This window comes from Petaurus breviceps, unplaced genomic scaffold (assembly GCF_028583685.1).
Source record: "Petaurus breviceps papuanus isolate PSGF00001 unplaced genomic scaffold, PetGlider_PUasm1.0 175, whole genome shotgun sequence".
Taxonomy (NCBI): domain Eukaryota; kingdom Metazoa; phylum Chordata; class Mammalia; order Diprotodontia; family Petauridae; genus Petaurus; species Petaurus breviceps.
The window spans coordinates 4,033,989-4,059,390 of NW_027185764.1; the positions used below are offsets into that span (position 1 = coordinate 4,033,989).

Below are 25,402 nucleotides of genomic sequence, written 5' to 3' on the forward strand. Positions count from 1 at the left end.
GTGCCTTTTTTTGGAACGACTTTTCTTCGCATGTTACAGCATTTTTCTCCTTAGTTTTTATTAAGTGATCAAGGAGGGCTAGGGGCAGTAGAATGCATATTAAAAGGTACAACTTTTGTCCTTAAGGAATGCACATATTAAAGAGGCAAGAGAGATCAACATGCTTAAAAAAAAAAAGACATTCCTGGAATAGGAATGACTGTCTCCTTTATTTGGGCCAAGCAGTTGAACTATTAGGCACTGCTCCTTGTCCAGAAGGTTCTGTGAGATCTGCTAGATAAGCAGACTTTCAGAATCCCAGTCCCAACTGAAAAATGATTTTGTGTTTGAGGCTCTCAATGCCTAGACTATCTCTATATGATAAAGTGATTATATCAAGGCAAAACAAGGCAACAAGCATTTATTAAGCAATTACTATGTGCCAGTGGGATAAAAAATAGGAGCAAAAGGAAACACGTTCCCTGCCCTCAAGGAGTTTAAATTCCAGTAGGGAAAGACAACAAATTAGAAGGAACTAAACATGGTGGGGGTATAGTATGGAAGTCTAAAGAGTCAGAAGCAGATCTAGGAGGGGAGCGAAGGATGGCTGGTCTGGGTCCTTCCCAAAAATGGAGGCCCAGGAGGATGTCACCAATGAGATAAGGAAGCCAGCACGGTGGAGGAATGTTCCAAGCTGAGAAGGCAACTGAGGCATAGTGGTGATGTCTGCAGAGTTAGAACTGAGCCAGGAGGGGAATGAAGGGTCAGGAATAAACAGATTTGGTCAGTTCCTTATGTTCCAGTTCTGCAGGATACTTGGATTCAAATTCTGTCTCTTATTCACCAGCTTTGTAACCATAGGCATATCACTTTAACCTTTCTGGGCCTGTGTTTCCTCGTTTATAAAATGAAGGGGTTGGATAAGTTGACTTTCTGAGATCCTTTCTGACATTATTCCTATGATTCTATTATCTCCGTCTAAGATATTTTCTTTTCTGTTGGCTTCAAGGTCACTATGATCTCCTGTTTCTTTTCCTCTCTCTTTTCAACATCTCCTCTGTTTCCTAGGGGCAGCTAGATGATGTAGTAGATAGAGTGCCAGCCCTGAAGTTGGGAAGATTCACCTTCATGAGTTCAAATTTGACTTCAGACACTTACTAGCTGTGTGACCTTCGGCAAGTCACTTTAGCCTGTTTGCCTCTCTTTCCTCATCTGTAAAATGAGCTGAAATAGGAAATGGCAAACAAGAGAACACCAAGTGGAGTCACAATGAAGCGGACACGACTGAAAAACAGCTGTTTGCTTCTTCATCATTCTTTTAAAAACTCTTTAATCTGGCAGTTTCAAGGCTCTCTGTTTCCCAAAGTTCTGTCCTTGGCCCTTTTCTCCCTCTGAGCTTAGTCTTGGCAGTCACAGCCATTCCCATGGTTTTTCTATCTCTGTTAGACATATCTCTCAAATCTATAGGCTATTGATCTGATCTCCCTTCCAAACTCTGGAGTCATATTCCTTACATATTTCTACCTGAAATGCTTAATAGGCTCATAGAATCATAGATCTAGAAGCAAAAGAGACCATCTAATTTATTCCCTTTATTTTGCAGATGAGGAAATTGAGACCTAGGGAGATTAAGTAATTTGCCTCAGGTCAGACAGATAATTAGCTGGCTTTTGAATCCAGGTCTGACCCTTGACACCATACCACACAGCCTCTCAAACTCAATGTGTCCTAAACCAAATATTACCTTCTCCTGAAATCTGTTCTTCCCCCTGACTCTTTCCTCTTTCTGTCAATGGCCCCAGCACATACCATGTTGGAAAGTGTTGGCATATTGTATTCCTCTCCTTTGCCTCTGTCTTCACATCCAGTCAGTTACCACGACATGTCAATTCTACCTCTATAAATGTCGGTCCCTTCTGGACTCCAATCGCCACCATCATTGTCATATGGATCCTGCTTACCTGAGGTGTCTCCCAAGATGCCTTTCTGTATCTTTGTTATCTCCCTTTCAGATCATACTTCTCATCACTGACAAGGTTGTCTTTAGACCAAGATTAAGAGGCAAGCATAGCATCGTAGGGACGACCTTGACCTTGTAATCAGGAAGGGTTCAAATCCCACTCATCTCTGTGACCTCCAGCAAGTCATTCTATCTTCACCTCTAAAATGAGGGGATTTTAATTCAGGTCTTCCTTTCTCCAAGATCAGCTCTCTATCCACTATGTATCTGCATATATAAATGCATATTATATACACACACGTACATGTTGTCTCCCCTGATAGAATATAATTTCCTTGCAGGCAGAGGCTGTTTCATTTTTGACTTTGTCTTTATAGTATCCCTAGCATAGTGCCTGTACATAGCAGGTAACTAATAAGTGCTTATTTATTTGGTTAATGAAAAAGTATTATTTGTCAGAGTATGAATCAGACCTTAAGTGTATTTGCAGATAAGTAAAAAAATATAGACTTTAGATAAATTTTATGTGTGTGAGAAATTTTTATAGGAAGCTTTTCACTCTCAAAGGGAATTCCAGATTTTACTATAACATGAGGAAAGATGGAGGTCTCCCCTCTCCCAATGCCAGGTTCATTCTGATACTTCCTTTTCTTCCCTTTTCCCTGTTCCCATATTGGCTTTGCCCAGCTTACACAAAAATTCTTAGAAAACAATCATGAACTCTCCATGAAAGCTATGTAGACAGAACAGTTAGTCTGCTTGTGGTTTTAAAGGTTATTTAAAGGATTATGGGGATATTCTCAAGGTCTGCTCAGCCTTTTGGCGTCTCAGCATTGGCCAGTAAATGCCTCCTTTTAAAACAGGACACTTGGGTAGCTGTCCCTCTTGGTTGTCCAGCATCATTTCAATGCCCAAGATCTTTGAGATCAGAGGTTTAAATTCCTTTTTGGAGATTTCATTCAGACATTTCATTTTCGGAGCTCAACCAGCTTTCCTGTCCAAAGTCAAGTACAGTTTCTCCTTTAAAAAGCAGGATTTCATACACTATTCTTCCTATTTCTGTGCCAACTGGTAAATGATTTTTAAAATTAAAAAAAAAAACTTTTTTTTGGTGAGGAAATTGGGATTAAGTGACTTGCCCAGGGTCACACAGCTAGTAAGTGTCAAGTGTCTGGTCTGAGGATGAATTTGAATACAGGTCCTCCTGACTCCAGAACCAGTGCCACCTAGCTGACCCAAAATTAAAAAACAATCTTAAAATGGCATTGATGACTATTTTTGTCTCTGGGTATGTCATTCATTAATTGGGTAGACTTTCAATATCTCCACTCCTGCACTGTGTGTGTGTTGGCACATGTGCATGCATATACACCTGTGCACATGTGTGTGGGCACATAAATCATTGTGGTAGAGAATATAAATAGAACAGAGAGAGATACAAGCAAAGAAACATACTCTCCTTTGTAGATAATAATAGCTAACTTTGTATAATTGTTGTTTTGAGGTGATCAGGATTAAGTGGCTTGCACAGGGTCACACAGCTAGTAAGTATCAAAAGTCTGAGGCTGGATTTGAACTCAGGTGTTCTTGATGCCAAGGCTGGTGCTCTATTCACTGCACCCCCTTGCTGCTCTTTGTTTAATTGTTTAAGGCTTGAAAAGTTCACTACATACATGATCTCCTTTACTGGATGAGCCCCTTAACCTCTCCATAACCATTGACAGCTAAGACATTATTTTTAAATTTTATTTTATGCTTTAATTAACAAGCATTTATTTTCTCTCCTTTCCACATCCTCCTCCATTGAAAATCAGAAACAGAAACAAAAAAGCTTTGTAATAACTCTACATAATTAAGGAAAGTAATCCCCACTTTGGCCATGTAAAAAAATAGATGTCTCAGTCTGCATATTCCTCTCAGGAGACGGGTAGCATGTTTCAGTACTGTTCCTTTGGGATTGTCATTGGTCATTGCATTGATCAGAGTTCCTAAATCTTTCCAAGTTGTCTTTACAATTTTGCTGTTCCTATATAAATTATCTTATTGATTCTGCTCATTTCACCCTGCATCAGTTCATACATTTCTTCCCAGGTTTCTCAAAACCCATCCTTTTGGTCATTTCTTCCAGTACAATTGTATTCCATTACTTACATAGAGCATAATTTATTCCTTTCTAAGACTTTAGGTTGCAGGGGAGGTGCTGATATATGTTGGCAGAAATTACTTACCAAGGATGCAGTAGCTTTTCTTTTTCTTAGGAGATCTCTACTTTTGAACAATACAATCAAAAAATTTTCCTCACTAGCGTTATCCTATGGGGACCAGCAAGTGGTATTGTATTGTATTGTTTTGAGTCTCTATCACTAAACTGAGCTGTGAAATTAAACATTTTGCCTATCTATCCTTTAATGGTCAAGAAGAAGAAAAAAATGCTGGATTTTAAATCATAGCACGTCAGTTCTGAAAGGGACAAACAGTGAAGCCACCACCCTTTTATTTTACAGAAAAGAAATCTGAGAATTTAAGAGGTTAAGTGACTTGCCTTTTAAAAAGGCCACCTAATGTAATGCCAAGAAGACTAGAATTCAGAAGATGTAGGTTCTAATTAGTGTAGGCAGGTAAGTGTTTAACAACCAGGTTCTCCCGAGGGGGGGGGGGGGGGAGGACTGAGTATTTATATGCTCTTCAAAGTTTAGTCTACATCAGTAACACTTTCTTAAGTCCAGAAAACCACTGGGGAAAAATAAAATATTAAATAAAAGCTTGGGGGGAAAAGAATAAAAAGAATACGTCCAGACAACCAATAACAAAAACATCAAATTTGCCAACTTCTGAGTATATGCTCACACTGAACACTTAACCGTGGGTTCTACCGAGTGGGTTGGAACTGACTGAAGCACACACAGGACTCTGATCCTTCTTTGTCGCTCATTAGCTGTATAACTTTGGACAAATCACAGGACCTCCTGAGCTGTCACGTCTTTTCCATCTACATTTGAAAGACTTGTGTTTTCTTTGGTGTTGTCAGTTTTTCTACCAACATAGATTACCACTACTTTAGCAGATGGGCTTGTTTGGCCAAAATATGTGTGTGTTTGTGTACACACACATGTGTATTATATGCACACGCATCACACACATGTATAAACATACATACATATACACACATGTCTGTATCTATATCTATATTCATATATCTGGAGGAGGTCACATTCTGGGAATAAGCTTCTTGCCTAAAATAGAGTAAAAATCCATGACCTGCAGCCCACATTCTTGGGTTGGCATGAGGCTCCAATGAAGTAATGTATGCCAAAGCTCTTTCAAAACTGTAGAGATGGTCAGCTAGGTGGTACAGTGGATAGAGCAGTGGCCTTGATGTTAGGAGGATCTGAGTTCACATTTGGCCTCAGACACTATGTGACCTTGGGCAAGTCACTTAACCCTGATTGCCTAAAAGAAAGAAAGAAAAGAGCAGAGAGCACTACACATAATTAAAGAGCTGGTTTTGCCATCACCTTTATCCAAAGTGCCATGATGACAAGTCAGAAACAGGATCAGTAATCGAATCCCAAGTTCCCTAACTCCTTTCTAATGAGCAAGTTAGCTGCCTTCAGTTTACTACTTAGGATTGGAAGTTGTGCTATTATTTTTTCTGATTGTCTCTAAAGTTATACTATTACTTATTTACAAGTCTATAAGAAATATTCCTTATGATTCTAAGTTTAGCCAGAGCATGAAAACAAGGTGGCTCAGATAGGTAAGGATGGCATCAGATTAAGGGGCACAATAGTAATGTTATAGAACCAGATTAACAGGCAAGTTTGGTGAGTAGCTCTCATTTCCATTCCCTCTACCCTCCCGCCTGCCTCCCCACCCCCATCCTTTTTAAGTTCATCAAATGAATAAACACTATAATAACAGATTGTATTGTCTGAAGGTAGGAAACAAATTCAGAGCGACATTTTCTTTGTGAATGGTCTGTTGCCTAGGACTTCTTTTTTTGGTGAAGTTAATGATAGAAATAATCTTACAATAGGTTTTACAGTCCATTTCTGTAAGCAAGGGAGATAGAATGTTTTTTAATAACCATATAGCTATTTGATGATTTTTCGACTTCCTACATGAAGACAGTGTGCATATAGATTGATATAAAATTATTTAAAATGCTGCATATAAATTAAACATTAAAAAGGGAGATACAGGCAGGCTAAGCTGCTCCATTATAATCTTGGGTTGTGCACAGTTCCTACCTCAAGGACACACACTCCATCCATTTCATATCAGATGTCCTTCTTTTGAAAGGTGATCACTAAGGTTCAAGTAACATATCAGCATAGCAGGGAACTATATAATTTATAGGACTTTTTTTAAAGTAGAGGGCAAAAAACTTTTTCATAAATTAAAACTCTCTCTTTTTCTCTTGTTCTTTCTCTCTCTTCTCCCCATTTACAGATTGGCGCACTGAAAGATTACTATCACTTTTACCATAGCAGGACAATTAAAAGGTCTGTTCTCTCAAGCCGAGGAACCCACAGCTTCATTTCAATGGAACCAAAGGTAAGAAGAACCGGCTGGATGGGGACCAGAAGTCAAAACTGCTGCATTTTTCATTGGTAATGTCATACTTAGAGATGATAGCTTCAGTGAAGTCTAACATTTCAGGAGCTGAACTCTATTATGTCTTATTTAGGGTCTTGGCTCAGTAGTCAGGTGAGGGCTCGACGGTACTTTGATTTTAAGTGATATGCCTTTATCATCTAACTAAATTATGGAACCCTTAAGTTGTCCACAGAGACTGGTCCTTGTGGGGATTTTATTTTGATTCTGAACCTCAGTATGCACTTTTGTGAACTGGGCCTTTCATTGCATCTGTATCTTTAAGGGAAAGATGAGTGATGCTGCTTTTATAAGTGAAAACCGCAAGGGTAGGGCTTGATTCAGGTCCTTATGGCAAGCCTCAGGTCAGCATAAAGGACCACAGTTTAGAGTCTGACATCATTGAGAACTAAGGAGTTGCTCTGTGTCATCTATATAAAAATCTCCACTATAATTTAATCGTCAGTGTTTGGTTTAAACCTGATTGCCCCGGAGCGTCGCTTGCTGCTTGTGGGGGTGACAGGCACTCTGAGAAACTAATGGATGGCAGACACATTGTCATCTGTGGTGCCAGAGAGGCCATCTTTGACTCATATACCTGGCCTCTCTCTCCATCCCTGCAAATAGCTCAACCCAACATCACTGAGAAAGCTGAGCCAGAAATCTGCCCTGGTTTCCCTGACATCATTCCCAGAATATCTGAAGAGACCAATGGCATATATCACAACATTCTGCAGAGGAAGCAGGGATGGCAGTGGGGAGCAATAACAATGGGAGGAAGAAGACTTAATTGTTAGCAGCAAACTTCTAAGAGGAAGTTGTTGTCTGTCCTTCCTTCTTAAAGAGGGCCATGACATCAGGGAGGTGATGCCAGGACTTGCAAGTGAATTGGGATTTAAATGAGGCAGGACTGTGCAAAGTCACCAGCCTCACTATCTTCTCCAGAGTCATCTGGAAGTATACAATAGCAGGTCATAGATTTAAAGCTGAAAGGCATCTTAGAGGTTATTGCCTAGTGGTAGCATAGGATTGAGAACTAGAAAGAGCTTTAGAGACCATCTAATTTTAATGTCTTCATTTTACAGACGAGGATATTTGGACCTAGAGAAATTAAGTGACCTGCTCAGTGTCACGCAGTCAGTCATTTATGTGGCACCGTGGATAGAGGGCAGGGCCTGGAGTCAGGAATGCCTTGAATTCAAATCTAGCCTCAGATGTTTGCTAGCTAAGTGACCTTGGGCAAATCCCTTAATCTTTGTTTGCCTCAGTTTCCTCATCTGTGAAATGGGAATGTTTGTTGTGAGGATAAAATGAGATAATTTTTGTAAAATGCTTAGCATAATGCCTGACACATAGTAGGAGCTATATCAATATTAACTGTGAGATAATGGTAGATTTGAATCCAGCTCCTCTGACTCCAAATCCAGGCCTTTTCCTCCACCGTCAGGAAAACCCAGGCTCAGATTTCACCCGGCATTCCATTTTTCTATGGCCTTGAGAAAGTTACTTTATTTTTCTGAAACTGCATTTCCTCATCTGAAATGATGGAGTTAACACTACTGAACACACCTGTCTCCCAGGATTGTTGTAAGGCTTACATGAAATAACATACATGAAATATTTTGCAAACTTTCCAATGTTACATCATGTCAGTAATAATTATTATTATTGTTGTCTGTGAAGTTTGCTTTAAAGATTGATTTCTCAAGCATTCATACTATTTGGGGAAGGGCCCAATCAGAGAGAAGTAATTTAATCTTCCACCCATATGTGGGTGGTAAACATATGAACAGTGATGGCTATACCTACTTGTCATGAGTTCTCTTTTTTAAAATATTAATTAATCAATTAATTTTAGTTTTCAACATTCACTTCCATAAGATTTTGAGCTCCAAATTTTCTCCCCTACCCCCACCCCAACATGACGTGTAGTCTGATATAGGTTCTACATATACATTTATATTGCATATATTTTCACATTAGTCATGTTGTAAAGAATTAGAACCAATGGGAGGAACCATGGATTTCTCTATTTCTTTTTTTTTTTTTTTTTGCCTTTCTTTTTGGAGGGGGAAGGCAGGGCAGTTGGGGTTAAGTGACTTGCCCAAGGTCACACAGCTGGTAAGTGTTAAGTGTCTGAGACTGGATTTGAACTCAGGCCCACCTAAGTCCAGGGCCAGTGCTCTATTCACTGCACCACCTAGCCACCCCCGATTTCTCTATTTCTTTTAGAATATTATTTTATTAGGATAATAGCTCCTTTTCTAGTATTATTTGGACCTGATATATGGAGTCATTTTAAAACAAAGAGGACAAAACTGTTCAACCCAGAGGGCTGTTTTTTTTCTTCTTCAGAGAGAAGAAGAATTTGAAGATTTTATTTATTAAAGCAAAAGACAGCCATTTTAATTAATGTGCAGATTGGGTCTGAAACTTGGAGTCCTGCCCTCTGTTATGTGCCATGGCTTGTCTTGTTTAATTTTATCCAAAATATTATGACACAATATTCATGTTTGCACAATTATATCTCAGTAATATAAAAGGCACCTTATTTTCTTCACCCAATTTTCTTGGGGTTATAGGAGCATCTCCCAAAGCTCCCAATTGATTGAATTTTCTCACCCTTGTATCCCACTCTGAACAGAATATTTCTGGAAATGCAATCTGCTAGGCCATTTCTGAATTAGCCAAGTGTTTGAAGCAAAGTCACGTTTTTCATCTGTTGGTTAACTTTCCAAGGCCTATTTGATCTTTTGTAATTAATATGGTTCACATTTCAGACCTCATGTACATAGGCTATGAGATTTTCATAAACCAAACACAAGTTATCTAAGAAGCAGGAAAAATGAGGTGTGTAATTATATATTATTTTCAGAATCCAGAATTTACTGGATATGGACAGATTTCTATATTTTTATATTCTGGGACAGGGATGGGGAACCTGGGGCCTCAAGGCCACCTGCGTCTGGGCTTTCTAGCTTTCCTTCCCCCTTTAAAGTGAAGTCTTATTGTGCTGGGTCTGGGTACTGACTTTTCAGATACCTCAATTATGTTGCCATAATCAAGAATTCATGGCAAATGATGAATGTTATAAGAAGGCGGAGGTTGTTACCTATAGCCCAAGGCAGCACCTGTCTTCCTTTATTCTAAGGAAGCCTATAAGAAAAAAGTAAAAGTAAAGGGAATCTAGTCCTCTGGTCTGGTGTTTAGACTGGTGTCAGATGAAGCTTCTTTATAGCAGAATGACATACGTCTCAGGAGTCTGATTATGGCTTTCTTCATGCCCCTCTATATTTCCATGTGTTGTGTATGTCTCTGGGAAGGGTCTTATGTGTTGAGATGTGCTTTGAATCTCTCAGTCTATATTCAATAAACATTAGCGCCTACCATTTGCCAGGCCCCATGCTATAATCACTGCACCATTCAAATACAAAAAAAGGAAGGCAATTCTGCCATTAAGGTACTTATGATCTCATGGTGGAAAGACAACACATTAAAAAAAAAAAAGCTTGCAACACAGACTACGCTAAAGGGCTAGGCAAGTATAACCCTGTGTCATTGTAAAGTCAGCCATAGGTAGTGGTCATGGGAATGATGGAGAATTGGCTTTCCTTCCCTCTACCTACCATCTCTAAGGGTCTCCTGGAATATGTACATTTATGTACAAATATGTACAATTATGAACTGCTAGGAAATTGTTGCTTGGTCCATGATAAAGTAGGAGTGTACCTATGCAGGTAACTGTTAGTTCTAAAATTGTTGATTGATTAATAAACATTAATTAAGTGCCTACTGTGAACCACGGACTGCTAAGTGGTAAGATACAAAAAAAGCAACACATGTTCAGTGCCCTCAAGGTTCTTGGAATCGAATGGGGGAGAAAACAAGCAAAGAAATATATACAGACAGATAACAAATTAGGATAAATAGGAAATAATTAAAAAAGGCAAGACACTAAAATTAAAAGGGGTTGGGAAAGCCTTCCAACAAAAGGTGAGATTTTAATTGGGACTTAAAGGAAGCCAGGGAAGAAAATAGGAGGAGATGAAGAGGGAGGGAGAGCAGCAACTAAAGAAAATACCCAAAGCTGAGAAGTATGGAGTATCGTGTTCATGGCACATCGAGAAGGCCAGTTTCACTGAATCGAAGAGTACCTGTAAAGGGTATAAGGCGTGAGAAGACTGGAAAGGTAGGAGGGGGCTGGGTTGTGGAAGACTTTGAGTGTCAAACGAGCATTTTGTATTTGATCCTGGAGGTGCTAGGGAGCCAGCCACTGAAGTTTATTGAGTGTGGTGGGGTTTGTAACATGGTTGGACCTGTGAATTAGGAAAATCACTTTAGGGGCTCAATGGAGGGTGGATGAGAGTGGGGAGAGACTTGAAACAGGCAGGCCCATTAGCAGGCTATTACAGTAGCCTAGGTGTGAGATGATAAGACTTATCCCAGGGTGCTGGTGGTGTCAGAGGAAGGGGAGGGGGTATTCAAGATCGGTTACAAAAGTGAAATTGGCAGGCCTTGGCAATCGATTGGATAAGGAGGGGTGAGAGACAGAGAAGAGTTGAAGATGACCCCTAGATTATGAGCCCAAAGGACTAGAAAGATGGTGTTGCCTTCTGAAGTCATAGAGGTAGCAGGGGAGAAGGATAGAGAGTAAAAGATGGGTTCTGTTTTGGACATGAGGAATTTGAGATGCCTTCTGCACATCCAGTTTGAAATATCTGAAGGGTAGTTGGAGATGTAAGATAGGTCAGCTTGGAGATGGTAAGGAGATCCTCAGGACCTTCCAGCAGGACTACGGTTATTTGACCTGCCGTTGTTTCTCTTCTCATGTTCCAGAGGCATCAGCAGCAGAGTCTGGTCTTCCTAGGCTAGTTCAGGCTCATCTATAAGACCTAGTCATAGACCTAGAAGGGTAGGATTATGTGCAAATTGGGGGTGAGGGCAGTTGCAGGTGACTCTGTACCTCCATCAAAGTTCATGGACAACTCTTTCCTTTCTGTAAATAATCAGTAAAGTTTTTTCTGGGGCAGGGGAAGAGGTCCTGCTGTATAAGGGTATAGAAGAGTTTTGGAAGAAGTCTCTAGTTTCAAAACAAAATACATCAATACATTTAAATATTTTTAAAAGGGGTTACTTTTTAAATGTGATTTCTTTTCAAAGTAATAGGGTTCCTTCTGGTTTGGGGGATACCCCTATTGCAAGAGGCATGCTCATGCTCTGATTAGAAGTACAGTCTTCCAGAATATACATAAATGAAGTCTGTTGACTGAGAGAACTTTTGGTCAGGGAGTAAGCAATGTGTAATGGGAATATTTTAAAAGTACTTGAATGAAAACTTAATGGAAAGCTTTCTAGTACATCCTATTTCTTCAGTTCTGTGGCCTTAATTGATATGACCATACTCTAGAGGGGTGATTTACATTATGTGCTGGTGAAGTCTGGCACATAGTAGGTGCTTAATTATTAACTATTGACTAAGACCGTTGATAACACAACCCACTGTACAAGACCTTTCCCAGATATGTATACACACATGCTCACATATGCACACACACACACACACACACACAAAACATATAGGAATATAGAGACTTATAAATAAAACCATCAAGATGATCAGACTTCTCAGAGCTACATTGCTTTGCCAAAAAAGAAGTCTCATCTGACTCTCTCTCAAGGTCTCTCCTCCTAAACTTCCTTCCTTCTCAGAGGACCATGACATAGAAGATGATGCCATGACTGACAAGTGAATTAGATCTAAGGGAGAGCTGTGCAAAGTCACCAGACTCACTTTCTCTTCCGGAGCCATTGGGGTCCAGTGGCCAGATATAGATCAGGAAGACTGGAGATGACCCCAGATGCAGTGGGAGGCACTGGCCTTTTTAAGCTAAGGTCTTTTCCAGGTCTCAGTTTGTCTGAGGCAATGCCCATTCAGTGATTAAGGTTAGGTAAGAAATGAAAAAGAATGGCCTCTTTGACCTAGTAAAAAAAAAAAAAATCAATCTGGGAGGGGAAAAGGTCCTCAGGGTTTCTGGCCAAAACAGAAACAATTGCTATTTACACTCACTCTGAGCATTAGGGCCAAAACAATGACCAATGACCAAGACTTGGGCTGGGGTGTATTGTTGGCCAATCAGTGAGAGCCAGAATGATTTAGATTTAAGATACAGTCCTTAAGAATGAAATCTGGCTTGTAAACTCCAAGATATCTGGTGAGGTTTCAGTGATCAAAATATATATTCCTTTGGGCATAGCATCCTCAGGTAAGGGTATGATACCCTATGTGGACAGAGGGAGAGGAGAGAGGAAGGAAAGGAAAGAAGGAAGGAAGGAAGGAAGGAAGGAAGGAAGGAAGGAAGGAAGGAAGAAGGAAGGAAGGAAGGAAGGAAGGAAGAAAGGAAGGAAGGAAGGAAGGAAGGAAGGAAGGAAGGAAGGAATGGAGTTGCTATGTAATGAAAAAATTTCATTGATTTACTGGGATAGTGGTGACTCAGGTTAAGGAATTTGGGGAGCTCAACAAAGGTGGTGTTTGAGATGCAGGGGTTTAGGATCTCAGGTCAATAATCTTAATCACTGAATGGGCATTGTCTCAGTCCAACTGAGACCTGGGAAAGACCTTAGCTCAAAAACGTCAAGGTCTCCCACTACATCTGGGGCCATCTCCAGTCTGTCCTGATCTATATCTGGCCACTTGACCTAGTTGGCTCTGAAGGAGAGAGTAAGGCTGATGACTTTGCACAGCTCTCCCTCACTTATGAAAGTCATGACATCGCCTTCCTGATGTCGTGGTCCTCTTTGAGAATGAAGGACGAACGACAACCTGTGAGGAGCAGTAGCTGTCCCACTGGGCACCCAACTGGCCAGTTCCAATTATTTGAACACCACAGGCCTGGAAGGAGGGTATAGACTTAAGATCAATATGAATATGCATAGCCAGTGAGGGTGCAGAAGGGCCCTAAGCAGATTTCGGGAAGAGAGTGTAGAGATTTCAGTCTAATCATTTACACCAGGAGCAAGTTACATCAGAAAGAATACTAGACTGAGAATCAGAAGACCAGGATTCAAATCCTGACCCTTCTGTTTACCAACTGTGCCACCTTGGATAATTCTCATAAATCTTTCTGGGTATCAGTTCTCATCTATTAAATGAGACCATTGGAATAGATGGTCTTAAAGGTCTATGATCTGGCCTGCAGTGGCATTAGACCTGTGATGCCTACTCTCCGGATTTGTAGGATAGGAAGGCATCAGCCATTGCCATTGGACTTAATGAGGACACCAGCTTGTCCCACTGAGTCTGGCTACGCATGAGAAATTGAACCTCTGGGCCGGTGTTAAGTTGTCCCATAATGCCATAGTGACTGAGCTATGTATTTCAGAAGAAGGGAAAGAAAGAGAATAAGGTTAGTGTCTTTATGACAGAGCAGCCCAACTCAGAAAAATATGGTTACTTGGGTGTTTTTCTTGGGTTTTGTTGTGTTTTTGTTTTTCTTTCTTTATGTTGTGTGTTTATAAGGAACGTATTCTGTTGGGGTCACATCAAAGGGATACATATCTATGTATCCCACAAACATACATATATATATATATGTGTATACACACATAGATAGATATATGTACACAAAATATAAATTATTTAATAGATTTATATATACATGTATGTATATGTTTATATATGTGTGTATGTACATACAAACATACACATATATATACCCCAGGTTAAGAACTCTTATTCTGAAACAAGTCAAGTATATGTTCCTGCCCATTGGAAGAGAGCCATCATGAAAAAAAAATGGTGCATTTAAAAAATAATGTGGAGTGGAGTGATACAGAGAGGAATTGTGGGATTCCTTGGTGGGAGCCTGGGAAGTATGAAATTAACAAAAAGAAATCCCAAAGTGTTGTTTGTTTCAGTCTAAGGGAAGAGTAAGTCCACCCTTACCCTGCAGGAAATTCACACAATGAACATTTCACTGACTGGGTGGTTACCCACTTCAGTTAATGCCATGGCTCCTGGCCTTTTTTTTTTTTTTTAGATCCTGCCTGGGTATACTTAGGGTTCTCTAAATAAATTTGAAGCAGTAACAATGCAATAACAGCAACCAACAAAACCAAAAAAAAGCCACCTTATGGTCCGGGGTCAGATATACCATATGAGGGAAATGACTGAAAATAAGCATTACTCTATGTTAACTCTGTGTTTTGAAATGCACAGACTAGCAGCATCCTGAGATAGCATTACTATGTTGTAATAACACAGAGGAATTTGAGAGCTTGGCAGCCTTGCAGCAGCCTGGCAGAGGTCAAAATTCTATATTGCAGGCTCTGGGGCCTTTTTTTTTTTTGCATTTTTTCTTTGCATTTTAGAGGCTTAAAAAAAAATCTTTTTGAAATTGTTTTGCCCTCTTTTTGCTTACTAACCCTCCCCTCAAACAAAATAAGCTGGGCTACAGTGGGTAAAGTGAATTAATATTAACTCTTACTGAATTTAGTCAAAGGGCTATCTGAGGGACTATGGATATCCATGAAATAGAAACACCTTTGTGGCAACAGATCTAGGGCCTAACTAGGAACGCATACTGATATTTTAATAAGAGGATACCTCATATTTTTAAATTCCTAGACCATTTTATGAAAGCTTGATTAAAGCATGCAGTGATTTGAATGGGTAGAATCTTTGATTTTTCATTTTAGATAAATCTAATTTGAAAACCACCAGTATCCATGGTCTAGTAGATTGATAAAACCACATAGTAGATATTACTTATTTCTTAGATTTATGTAGAACTTCCTCTGAATGCTCAAGATTTCTTTACTTCATCTTCTTCAGTATAAAACTTTGAACCAAAGGATGTATAAAAACGAGCCTCCTTTATTACTTTTGAAAATTGATTGACTGAATGACTGCCTACCCTTGTCAACAACAACAAAACCTATAATAATAGGATTCAAGAAATCCATTTAAGGCGATGAGGGCGGGCAGCTGTACGAGTGAGTCACTAGTAAAAGTATTAGGCATTAGTAACCTGAGCTAGGAAGACATGATCACATGACCTGGTCCCGTCAATCATCTTTGCTATCCAAATGAGCGGAGAACTAGAGCCATTTCTAGACATTCCTAACTCAAATGGAACCTCTTCCATGAATCCTATTCTGATTCTCCTATTAATAAAAATGTTCCGGGGCGGCCAGGTAGCACAGCGAGTAAGAGCACCGGCTCCAGTGTCAGGACGACCTGGAGATCGAATCCCGGGCTCAGACACTTAGCACCCACCCAGAAACACCTGGCCGTGTAACCTTGAGCAAGTTACTTAACCCCAATTGCTTAGGGGTGGCCAGGTGGCTCAGCAAGTAAGAGCATCGGCTCCAGTGTCGGGATGACCTGGATCAAATCCGGGCTCAGATACTCAGCACCACACCCAGAAATAATAACTGGCCGTGTAACCTTGAGCAAGTTACGTAACCCCAATTGCTTTAAAAAAAAAATGTTCCCCTCTGCTATCCTTGGATTGTAGAAAAAAAATTTGTTTATATTTGACTTATACATCTATTATGAATACTGTATTATATTAATTTATATATGCTATGTTTCTCTCATTGAACTGTAAGTTCCATGAGTTACAACTGGGACCCAATTAGCACAAATGAAAAATCTCATGCAATTGAAATTCATACTGTCTCTTTCAACTGGGCTGGAACCAATGACCATACTTTACATAATTATAACTTCAAATAGTGAAAATTCAAATACATGTGACTACTTCAGTGGATTTTGTTCTTCACACTCATTGGAATCTACCTGTAGCTCTTATTTGTACTTCCTCTAGTGGCCAATACTCTGTTCTGTACATTGTAAATGCTTAATAAATGTTTGTTTCACTGGTTGAAGGAAATAAGAAATTGGTTTGTGGAGTTCATCTGGGATCATAGAGTTAAAGCAGGAAATGACTTTGAGTTCCAGTCCTACTCATTTGACATTTGAGGAGACAGAGACCCAGAAAGGCTAGATTCCAAAGGTCATGCAGTTGGCATTCCAACTTCCTTATTGTACCTACAAGAAAACTTTGGCCCAAAGGTGTTAACTGCTCTATGCAGTGGAAGCTTGTGGCAGACGTGGGGATAAACCCTAAGTCTCCTAACTCTAAGAGCTAGTGGTCTCTCTATTGCACTGCATTTGGAATATCTAGGGTTGAAATCCTAATTCTTCCACTCCTTGGGCAACTCACTTAATGTCTATGGCCTCCTATAAAATGAGGGAATTGGGCCAGATGACCTCAAAAGGCTTTTTTAGATCTAAATCTAAGATTTTGTATTGTAGTCCAAGATAGCATGTGAGAATACAAGACAAGCACAACGTTCAGAGGAAGGGCTGAGCATTCCTAGTGGAGGAGAACAGAGAAGATGTGGCTTGACCAGGCTTTGAAAGATGAATAGGAAAAAACTTTTAAGTCAAGAACTGGTAACCTCCTGGCACCTGCCTTGGATCATCACAGTGGCCAGGTTGTGGAGAGAAGCACAAGAGCATCCAAATATGGCAGCTGAGCCCACCGTAGAGCAAAGAACACATGAGTGAAATCTGAGGACCTGGGTTCAAATCCCGTCTCTGCTGTTTACTCCCTATTTGACATTGGGCAAGTTGCTTAAACTCCTGACTCAATTTCCCCAACTAAAAATGAAGGGATTGGACTAGATAACCACTGAGGGCTTTTCCATCTCAAGGACTATGATCCTGTGATCTTCCCTTCCCTGCTTTTCTTGATTCAGAACTCAACATCAGATTTTGGACTAATCCTGGAGTGTTCTCCATTAGGTAATGAATATCCTTCATCTGCACATCTTCATACCAGCAATGAATAAGTGAAAACCCCCTTGGGAAGATAGCCAGCCCTTGCTTTAAGTCTTTACCAGATAATACTGTAGAAGAGATAAATTTAGATTGTGGTGGGGAGAAGGAGCTTCAAAAAAGAGATAGGTGAAGGCATTAAATATACCTCATTGCCAAAGGCTATCCCTGTTTTTAGTCCTTATTGACCTGACCTAGCTGTGTGGCTAGAGTGTGGTATCACTCCATGCTTTAGTTTTTTAATTGAAATGGAGATGCTTCATGGGAGTAAATGATTAATAGAGTCATCCTACAGGTTAGAAGACTGAAGAACAAAGGGGCACATGTCCTCCCTCTTCATAGAGAAACCTTATAGTGTCCCAGAAAAGGTTCCTACCTCTTGCCTGCACCAAGAACTACAAAAAAAAAGAAGCGATTCTTACGCCCAAGGCAAGAACCACAGGCTTTAAAAGCAGCTCTTAAAAGACAGAGTCAGTTGGGAGGGGGCAGGGAGGGACCTCAGAATATGGGCCGTAAGGACTCATGAGCAGAGACCTTGCAAACCTCATGAGGTTTCTGGGAAAGACACTGTTAGGGAAGAAAACTGAGCCAGGAGGAGGTCACCTGATGTACAGCCTCAGGGGACATAAGGAAAGAAGGTTAGTTTCCAATTTTAACTAACTAGGTACTAAACTTGGTTATTTTTATTTGCTTAAGAAGTACAAATGCTTTTCAAAAATTTTTAAATTTAAACACCCCGGGGCAAAGGCCTGATTGTCCTACCCTGGTTATAGTCCTGGCTTTACCCCAGGAAATGAAAAAGAAAACTGGGCAAGACTGAAGCAGTCCACGGTTCCTGATAAGAGAAGAAAAGCGATCAATCTGACTGATTCATGTATTCATAGTAACTGATTGAGCAGCACCCAGAATGAATAAGAAAATAAGATAAGGGGGGGCTGGAGGCACTAGTAAGACTAGGCTGGTTTGCAAATGAGCTCTTATGATTTTCCTGCATTCCTCAAAGTCCCTTCTCCCTTCACCCACCCTCAGTCTGCCCCCAAGTACAGAAGTTACTAACCACCACTTCATTACTAGCTAACCCTTTTCTCTCTCCTTCTCCCATATCCGTCTCCCTCCCTTTGTTTGCTCTCCAATGTCCCTCATGTGCACTGCTCAGCAGGAAGATAATAGTCCCGATTAAGGAGGCTGTTGACCCATGACTTAGTAATCAGATCTGAGTTTAATCGTGAGACAGAAACAATACCTGATTCTCCTGAAGTCATAAATGATAAACAAGGGCCAAGAAACAGAACTTGGGTTAGGTGCTGATTAAAATGCACAGAGAATGATACTGAGTCTCATAACTGATTATTATCAATGATCATGGAATCTCCAAAAGTTGCTTATAATAGTCAACCATCATATTTAATAGAAGGCCTTTCCCAGGAGTTATGGTCTTTTAAAAAAAACACAGAGACGTCTGGCCATATAAAGAACTGAGTCCAGGACTCCGGAAATTAAAGTGGTTCAGAGGCGGAAAAATCAGTTAGATATTGATTATATTTTGAGTAATAGTTAGATGTTAATTTTATTTTAATAATTTAAAAATCTGACTATGTTGTAATTAAGCTCTAGGTATGCTCTGATTAAGCTGTTTTCTACTCTCCTGTATTTCTATCTATAAAGCTAACAAAAATATTCACATACCCTCTTCTGCCTTGGACAGGGTGGATAGAAAACAAGAATTTGGGGGTGGAGGAAGGGGAACAAAGTGGCTCTTGTGTTTCCCCCCCATCTTCTTGATATTGCCTCAACAAATACTTAAAACTATAGGGGTACTGGGAGAGGACTTTAATCTCTAGTGGACCCTTCAATTTTATGTGACTGAAGGACAGGAAGGGGAAACATTGAAAAAGAGAATACTTTTACTTGACGACATTGGCTAGCATTGAAATGAGCTTGGGCACCAAGCTGTTTGGGGAAGAAGAAGGTATGGGGATGGGTGGTTTGTAAGTGAGATTTTCACTGATGTAGGGAATGGTTTATGAAGAAATGCTCTACATAAACGTAAATTTCTCTGAATTTAAAGTTTCCTAGAAGAATTCAGAAGTCAGCTGACAGGCCCAGGTCACACAGTTAATTTATATCAGAGTTGAGACTTGAGCCCAGGCCTTTCTGACTCCTAAGAACATTCTCACATTAGGCCATACTGCTTCTCATACAATTTTAAGTAACAATCCTAGGGAGTTTAGCTAGGCAGGATCTGCCCAACCTGCACTCATGAGAATCCTTCCCTAATGGAGATATGGAAAACTTAGTTACTTGTACTTCTACATAGAGGAAGAGAGGGGCTTTCTCTAGAAACCATCATGGGATATTGGGAAGAAAGTTTAAGAAGGGACCCAGCTCCCTAAGATATCTGGCCATTCCTCAATTGATAAATGGTTAAAGAATATGAAAAGGCAGTTTTCAGAGGAAGAAACTCAAGATACTGATAGTCATATGAAAAAAAAAATGCTCTGAATCACTAATAATTAGTTAAGTGCAAATTAAAATAACTCTGAGTTTTTATCTCATACTCATCCAATTGGCAAAGTTAATTAAAAAGAAAAAAAGGAAAGTGACAAATGGTGATGAAGCTCTGGGAAAGCAGATACATCAGTGTACCATTGAATTGTAGAACGGTGAACTATTCCAGACATCCTGAAAAACAGTTTGCAACTATGCCCCCAAAGCTATTAAACTGTGCATACACTTTGATCCAGAGGTGCCACTCCTAGGTCCATATCCCAAAGAGATCAAAGAAAGAGGAAAAGGACCCATATGCACAAAAATATTTACCATGTCTCTTTTTGTGGTAGCAAAAATTGGAAACTGAGGGGATTCCCAACCATTGAGGAATGGCTGAACAAGTTATGGTATATGAATGTGATGGAATGCTATTGTGCTCTCAGAAATGACGAAAGGGATAGTTTTAGAGAAACCTGGGAAGATATCTATGAACTGATGCACAGTGAACTGAGCAGAGGCAGAACAATTTATAAAAACAATTTTGTAAGGACAAGCAACTTTGAAACTCTTGTCAACACAATGACCAATCACAATTCCAGAAGCCTCATGATGCAACACACTACCTACCTTCTAGTAGCGAGATGGTGGAGTCAGAGCGCACTTTGAGACACATTAAAAAAAAATCAGTGTGAGAACTTGTTTTACTTAATAGGGGCTTTATTTTTCTTTGTTTCTCAATTTGAGAGATTACAGATCAGAAAATAAAATAAAATTTAATTAAAATAGAATAGAGGTGGTAGTAGCTAGATGGCAAAATGTCTAGAGCACTGACACTGGAATCAGGAGGTCCTGAGTTCAAATATGGCCTCAGACACTTGACACTATCTGTGTGGCCTTGGGCAAGTCACTTTATGCCTTGCCCCCCCAAAAAAAAATTAGAGATGTAGCCACCCTGTTAGGAAAACTGAAACCCAGAGACATGCAATAGTTTGTTCCCTAAGTCAAAGCTAAAAGTTGAGTGGTGGCCAGGAATTCTAATTTTCAGCAAGTATTCTTTCCCAAAAGGTAATAAAATGAAAGTTGTCTAAGATGTTAAAACTCTACCTTCTTCCATAAGCCTTTTCTGATTCTTCTTAAAGCTAGTGTATTCCCTCATTGGCAATTTGTATCATATTTGTACATCGCCATCTGCATTCTGTCTTCCCCCATTAAATTGTGATTCCATGAGAGCAGGGACTAGTTTTTTACAATTTTTTTTTTTTTGCTTTTCTTTGCATTCTTAGAATTTAGCACAATGCTTGGTAAGAGGGGGCACTTAATAAATCCTAGTTGATTTGACAGAGCTGGAAGGGACAGTAGAGAGTTCAGTTCCCTCATTTTACCAGTGAGGAAGGTGAGTGCTCGAGAGAGTAAATGACCTGTCTAAAATGAGACAGTTAGCATCACTGAGGTTAAAGTCACAGCTGTTGATGCCCAGGTCAGGGGTCTCCCTTGACACTACCCTTTTCCTGTGTCTCTAGTTTTCCTGGCTTTTATCTGTCCATTTACCTGCTAAACAAAAAAACTCAATGTGAAGCTTTAAGGGTTATGAATAGTAGTAGTAAAAAAAAAAAAAAAGGAATAATCTATAGGATACTATGGTTTCTTTAGCAGCATCATAATCTATTTCCTTGGTCTTCACATCTTTCTTCACAGAACTCATTTTGGGGGATGTGATCAGGTGTGTTCTAATCAGTTTCTATAGTTAGTATTAACTGATAAGGGTTAAGGGTGAGGAGTGAGGTCTCTTAAGCAGTATGAGATTGGATTACTCTAAAGGGTCAAAGACTTGTCATTAGCTCCAGAGAAGATAACAGGGTGAGTCATCAGTAGAGCATACCTGGCCTGACCCAAATTTGACTATGAAGTGTGTCAGAAAGTTGTTTTTAACCCCTAGTCAGTTGATTTCAGTAACTTTAGGGCATATGACCTTGGACAAGTCCCTTTCTCTAAATCTGATTGGCTGAACAGACATTCTGAAGGAGTCTCAGTTCAGAGAATCAAGTATGCATGTATGTATGTATTTTGTATGTATGTGTCTACACACATACATGTGTGTATATATGTATATGTATATATACTTTCAGACTTGATTTTCCCTTGGAACCAAGGAATCAAGGGACCTCCCTATTCATATTTGCCATGTTTTTGAGTCTGTGGTTGGGAAAACCCCCCAGAGAAGTTGGCATACCACCACACTTGCTGTGTAATTTAGAAGTTTGGAGCTCAAAATACCACACTATTTGACTTTTTTAAAAAAGTTAAGTCATAGGGGAAAAAAATTATATAACCCTCATCTTTTCAAGAGGCCACAGTATGGTGTTTTGTTTTTTAGTCTACTGTGGTAGATACAATCACTCCGGTTTTACTTGTACAGTACATATGGCCAAAGAAATAGGAGAAATTAAGTGTAGCTCATTGTTAGGATGAATGGGCATGAAAGGCATTGTTTAGTTGCGTATCTCCTGTGAAATCTCTGCTCCATAAAACATTATGCTGTCTGGGTTTTTTGTTTTAGCTTTGTTGCCTTGAGAGTCATTTCACCATTTAGGTTTCATGGTTCAAATTTCAGTCTTAGAGCTTTTTTTTTTTTCCAAGTGAGTAAGGGACATTTTTCACTTCAAAAACAGGAAAATATTTGAATTTCCACACTGCTTTTCAGAGGCTAGATTCAATTCAGTTCAGTAATCTGATGAAGTTGCTAAGGGCTGGTGGTCCAAAGTGGGGGTGGGGGGGATGCCAACAGAGTTCCTGTCATAAAGGAGTTTACATTTTATTGGGATTATATACCATGTACACAGATAAGTAAATAGAAAAGAGATACAAAGTGATTTCTTTAAAAAAAAAAAAGAATTTATAGAACAAAATTGCAGGGCTGGAAGCCACCATTCTGTCCTGAACATTAAAGGATGTGGGTATGGGCGATGCTTTCCTGGGGAGAAAGGGAGAGAGAATGGGCTAGGAAAGAGGGACCAGAAAGGGAACAGACAGTAGCAACTACCAATAAGTATTTCATCCTGTTGCTATGTAGCAGTGTTTCTTCCAGTTCAAATTGCTTAATAGTAATTCAGGTTGATACAGGGTCTAGTTAGCTGAGAAGCTGGTGAAGGGATAGATTTCACCTTAGGCTTGTGGTTTTGTTTTGGCAAGGATTCTGGTGCAAAATTTGAGAAGCCACAGCCCTGGACACCTGCCATTTGGAAAAGAGAACCTGCTTGTCTCTTCTTGCGGGGTGCATTTTGTTCAAACAAAGACAATGTCTGGGGACTTTTTTAGTTTGCCCAAGGCGTGTGCTTCTAAGAAGGAGAGGGAAAAGATAAAAAGTCTTAACTTCGGATAATTTGAACTATATCATAGGCAGAGCCGTAGGGAGGCTAAGAGGCCATCTAGTTCACTCCCTTCTCCCAATTTTGCAGATGAGGAAACTGAGGCCCTTTCTACCTTTCCAGTCTCTTCCCATCGCTCACTCTGTGATCCAGTTGCAGACCATGGCCTCCTTTCTGTTCATCACACACAATGTCATTTCTACTCCTACAATTTCACTGACTGACCCCCATGCCCAGAACTTTCTTCCTCCTCATTTCCATAGCTCCCTTCAAGTCCTAGCTAAAATCTTACCTTCTGCCAGGAACTTTTCTGATTGCCCTTAATGCTAGTGCTTTCGCTTTGTTAATGATTTTCAGTTTATCCTATCTGTCTCTTGTCTGTACATAGTTATTTGCATGTTGACCTTTCCATTTAACTTGCAGATCCTTGAGATTGTGTATTTGGTCTTTCTTTGTATCTGCAGTGCTTACAATGGTGTTTGTCCCATAGCAGACACTCAATAAATGTTTATTGGTTTTATGTGACACAAATAATAAAATAGCAGAATTTGAATCCTGATCCTCTTTCCATTATATAGTACTCTTTCTAACCTTAGTAAAGGAAGAGTCTGACATTTTCCTGTTGTTTATGGGGAAGAGAGAAGAAAAAGACAGGATTCTATTTTAAAACTAGTTGAACTAAAGTTCTATTTTTTTCCTTCTCCTTTAATATTTCCATCAAAAATGCTTTGGACCTTGAGTTTTTAGTGCCTTAGGAAGAGGAAAGTGTGAATGTAGGAAAGTTTATTTTCACCCCTGGCAGCTTAAAGTATTAAGCTGATAAACTGCATTAGAGAACAAAAAGATTCTGTTGACTAACTTAGCAGGTTAGTTATTGATAGTTGTCAGCAAGGCCAGGAATCATATTGACCCTTGAAAGACAAAGAAGTTTTCAAATTCAGTTAACATTTAAGCTAAAAGAAACTGCCCTGTTCATTTTCTACCCAAGTAAGTGACTTATGGAACTATCAGAAATAGGAATCATTCATCTTCCCAGCCCCATTCTTTTCCAAGTTAGGTTTACTGGTCATCTCTACACTAAATTTATGTCAATGACCTGCCTTTTATTTCCCCCACACACACCCACACACACATTTCAATTTATTTATTTATTTTAGTTTTCAACATTCATTTCCACAAGATTTTGAGCACCAAATTTTCTCCTCATCTCTCCCCTTCCTCCCACCCCAAGACAGCAGGCTTTTTGATTACTCCCTCCTCCAATCTGCCCTCCCTTCTATCATATCCCACCCTCTTCTATTTTTCTATAGGGTAAGCTAGATTACTATACCCCATTGCTTGTGTTTCCCAGTTGTATATAAAAACAATTTTTAACATTCTTTTTTTTTTTTTTGCTTTTTGGAGGAGGGAAAGTAGGGCAATTGGGGTTAAGTGACTTGCCCAAGGTCACATGGCTAATTTTTGTGTCAAGTATCTGAGGCTGGATTTGAATTCAGGTCCTCCTGACTCCAGGGCCAGTGCTCTCTTCACTGCACCACCTAGCTGCCCCCTTAACATTGATTTTTTAAAACGAATCGTTTTTAATTGTCTCCAAATTGTCTCCCTTCCTCCCTCAATGCTTAACTGCCTGTGTTGCCTTTGAACTTGCTCAGTGACCCTGTTGGTCACTGAGTCACATGGGGGAAGGGGGTGAGCAGAGATGCATCCTTGACATACCTGTATCTCCCACTGGTGCATTACTCAAAGTCGGTGAAGAATGGGAGCCAACAGTGCTGTGCTGTCCTTTCAGTTTTGTCCAACTCTTTGTGATTCCATCTGGGGTTTTCTTGGCAAAGATGCTAGAGTGGTTTGCCATTTCCTTATTATAAAGATCATTGTGATTAATACAAACTTATTGCATGGTGAATGCCCTGGCTCCTGTCTAGATCAAATGTAGTTATAATTACAGCTGCTACGACAACAGCTTTTTATGCTTAAAAAAAAAAACATAACCCCCAAACCAAGATTCCTGAGGTCTGTAACATTAGAGAAAAGCGGGGAGATTTGGGGCGCTTTGCTTTGGATGGAAGGAGAGTTAAGATAAGAATACGCAAGTGACATCATATAGGTGCACTACACACAGACATTGCAATGAGTGCCCTTCACCTGACCCCCATCTCAACCTGGAAT

The 25,402-nt window shown here is 39.8% G+C and overlaps 1 protein-coding gene across 1 annotated transcript in view; it reads left to right on the forward strand.

Annotated features, from left to right (window-relative positions):
* PCSK5 (proprotein convertase subtilisin/kexin type 5) overlaps nucleotides 1-25,402 on the forward strand; it is a 609,050-nt gene that overhangs the window by 52,787 nt on the left and 530,861 nt on the right. The window contains exon 3 of the mRNA XM_069085345.1: nucleotides 6,392-6,496. Coding sequence (XP_068941446.1) covers nucleotides 6,392-6,496 — 105 coding nt within the window. The remainder of the gene's footprint in view (nucleotides 1-6,391; nucleotides 6,497-25,402) is intronic.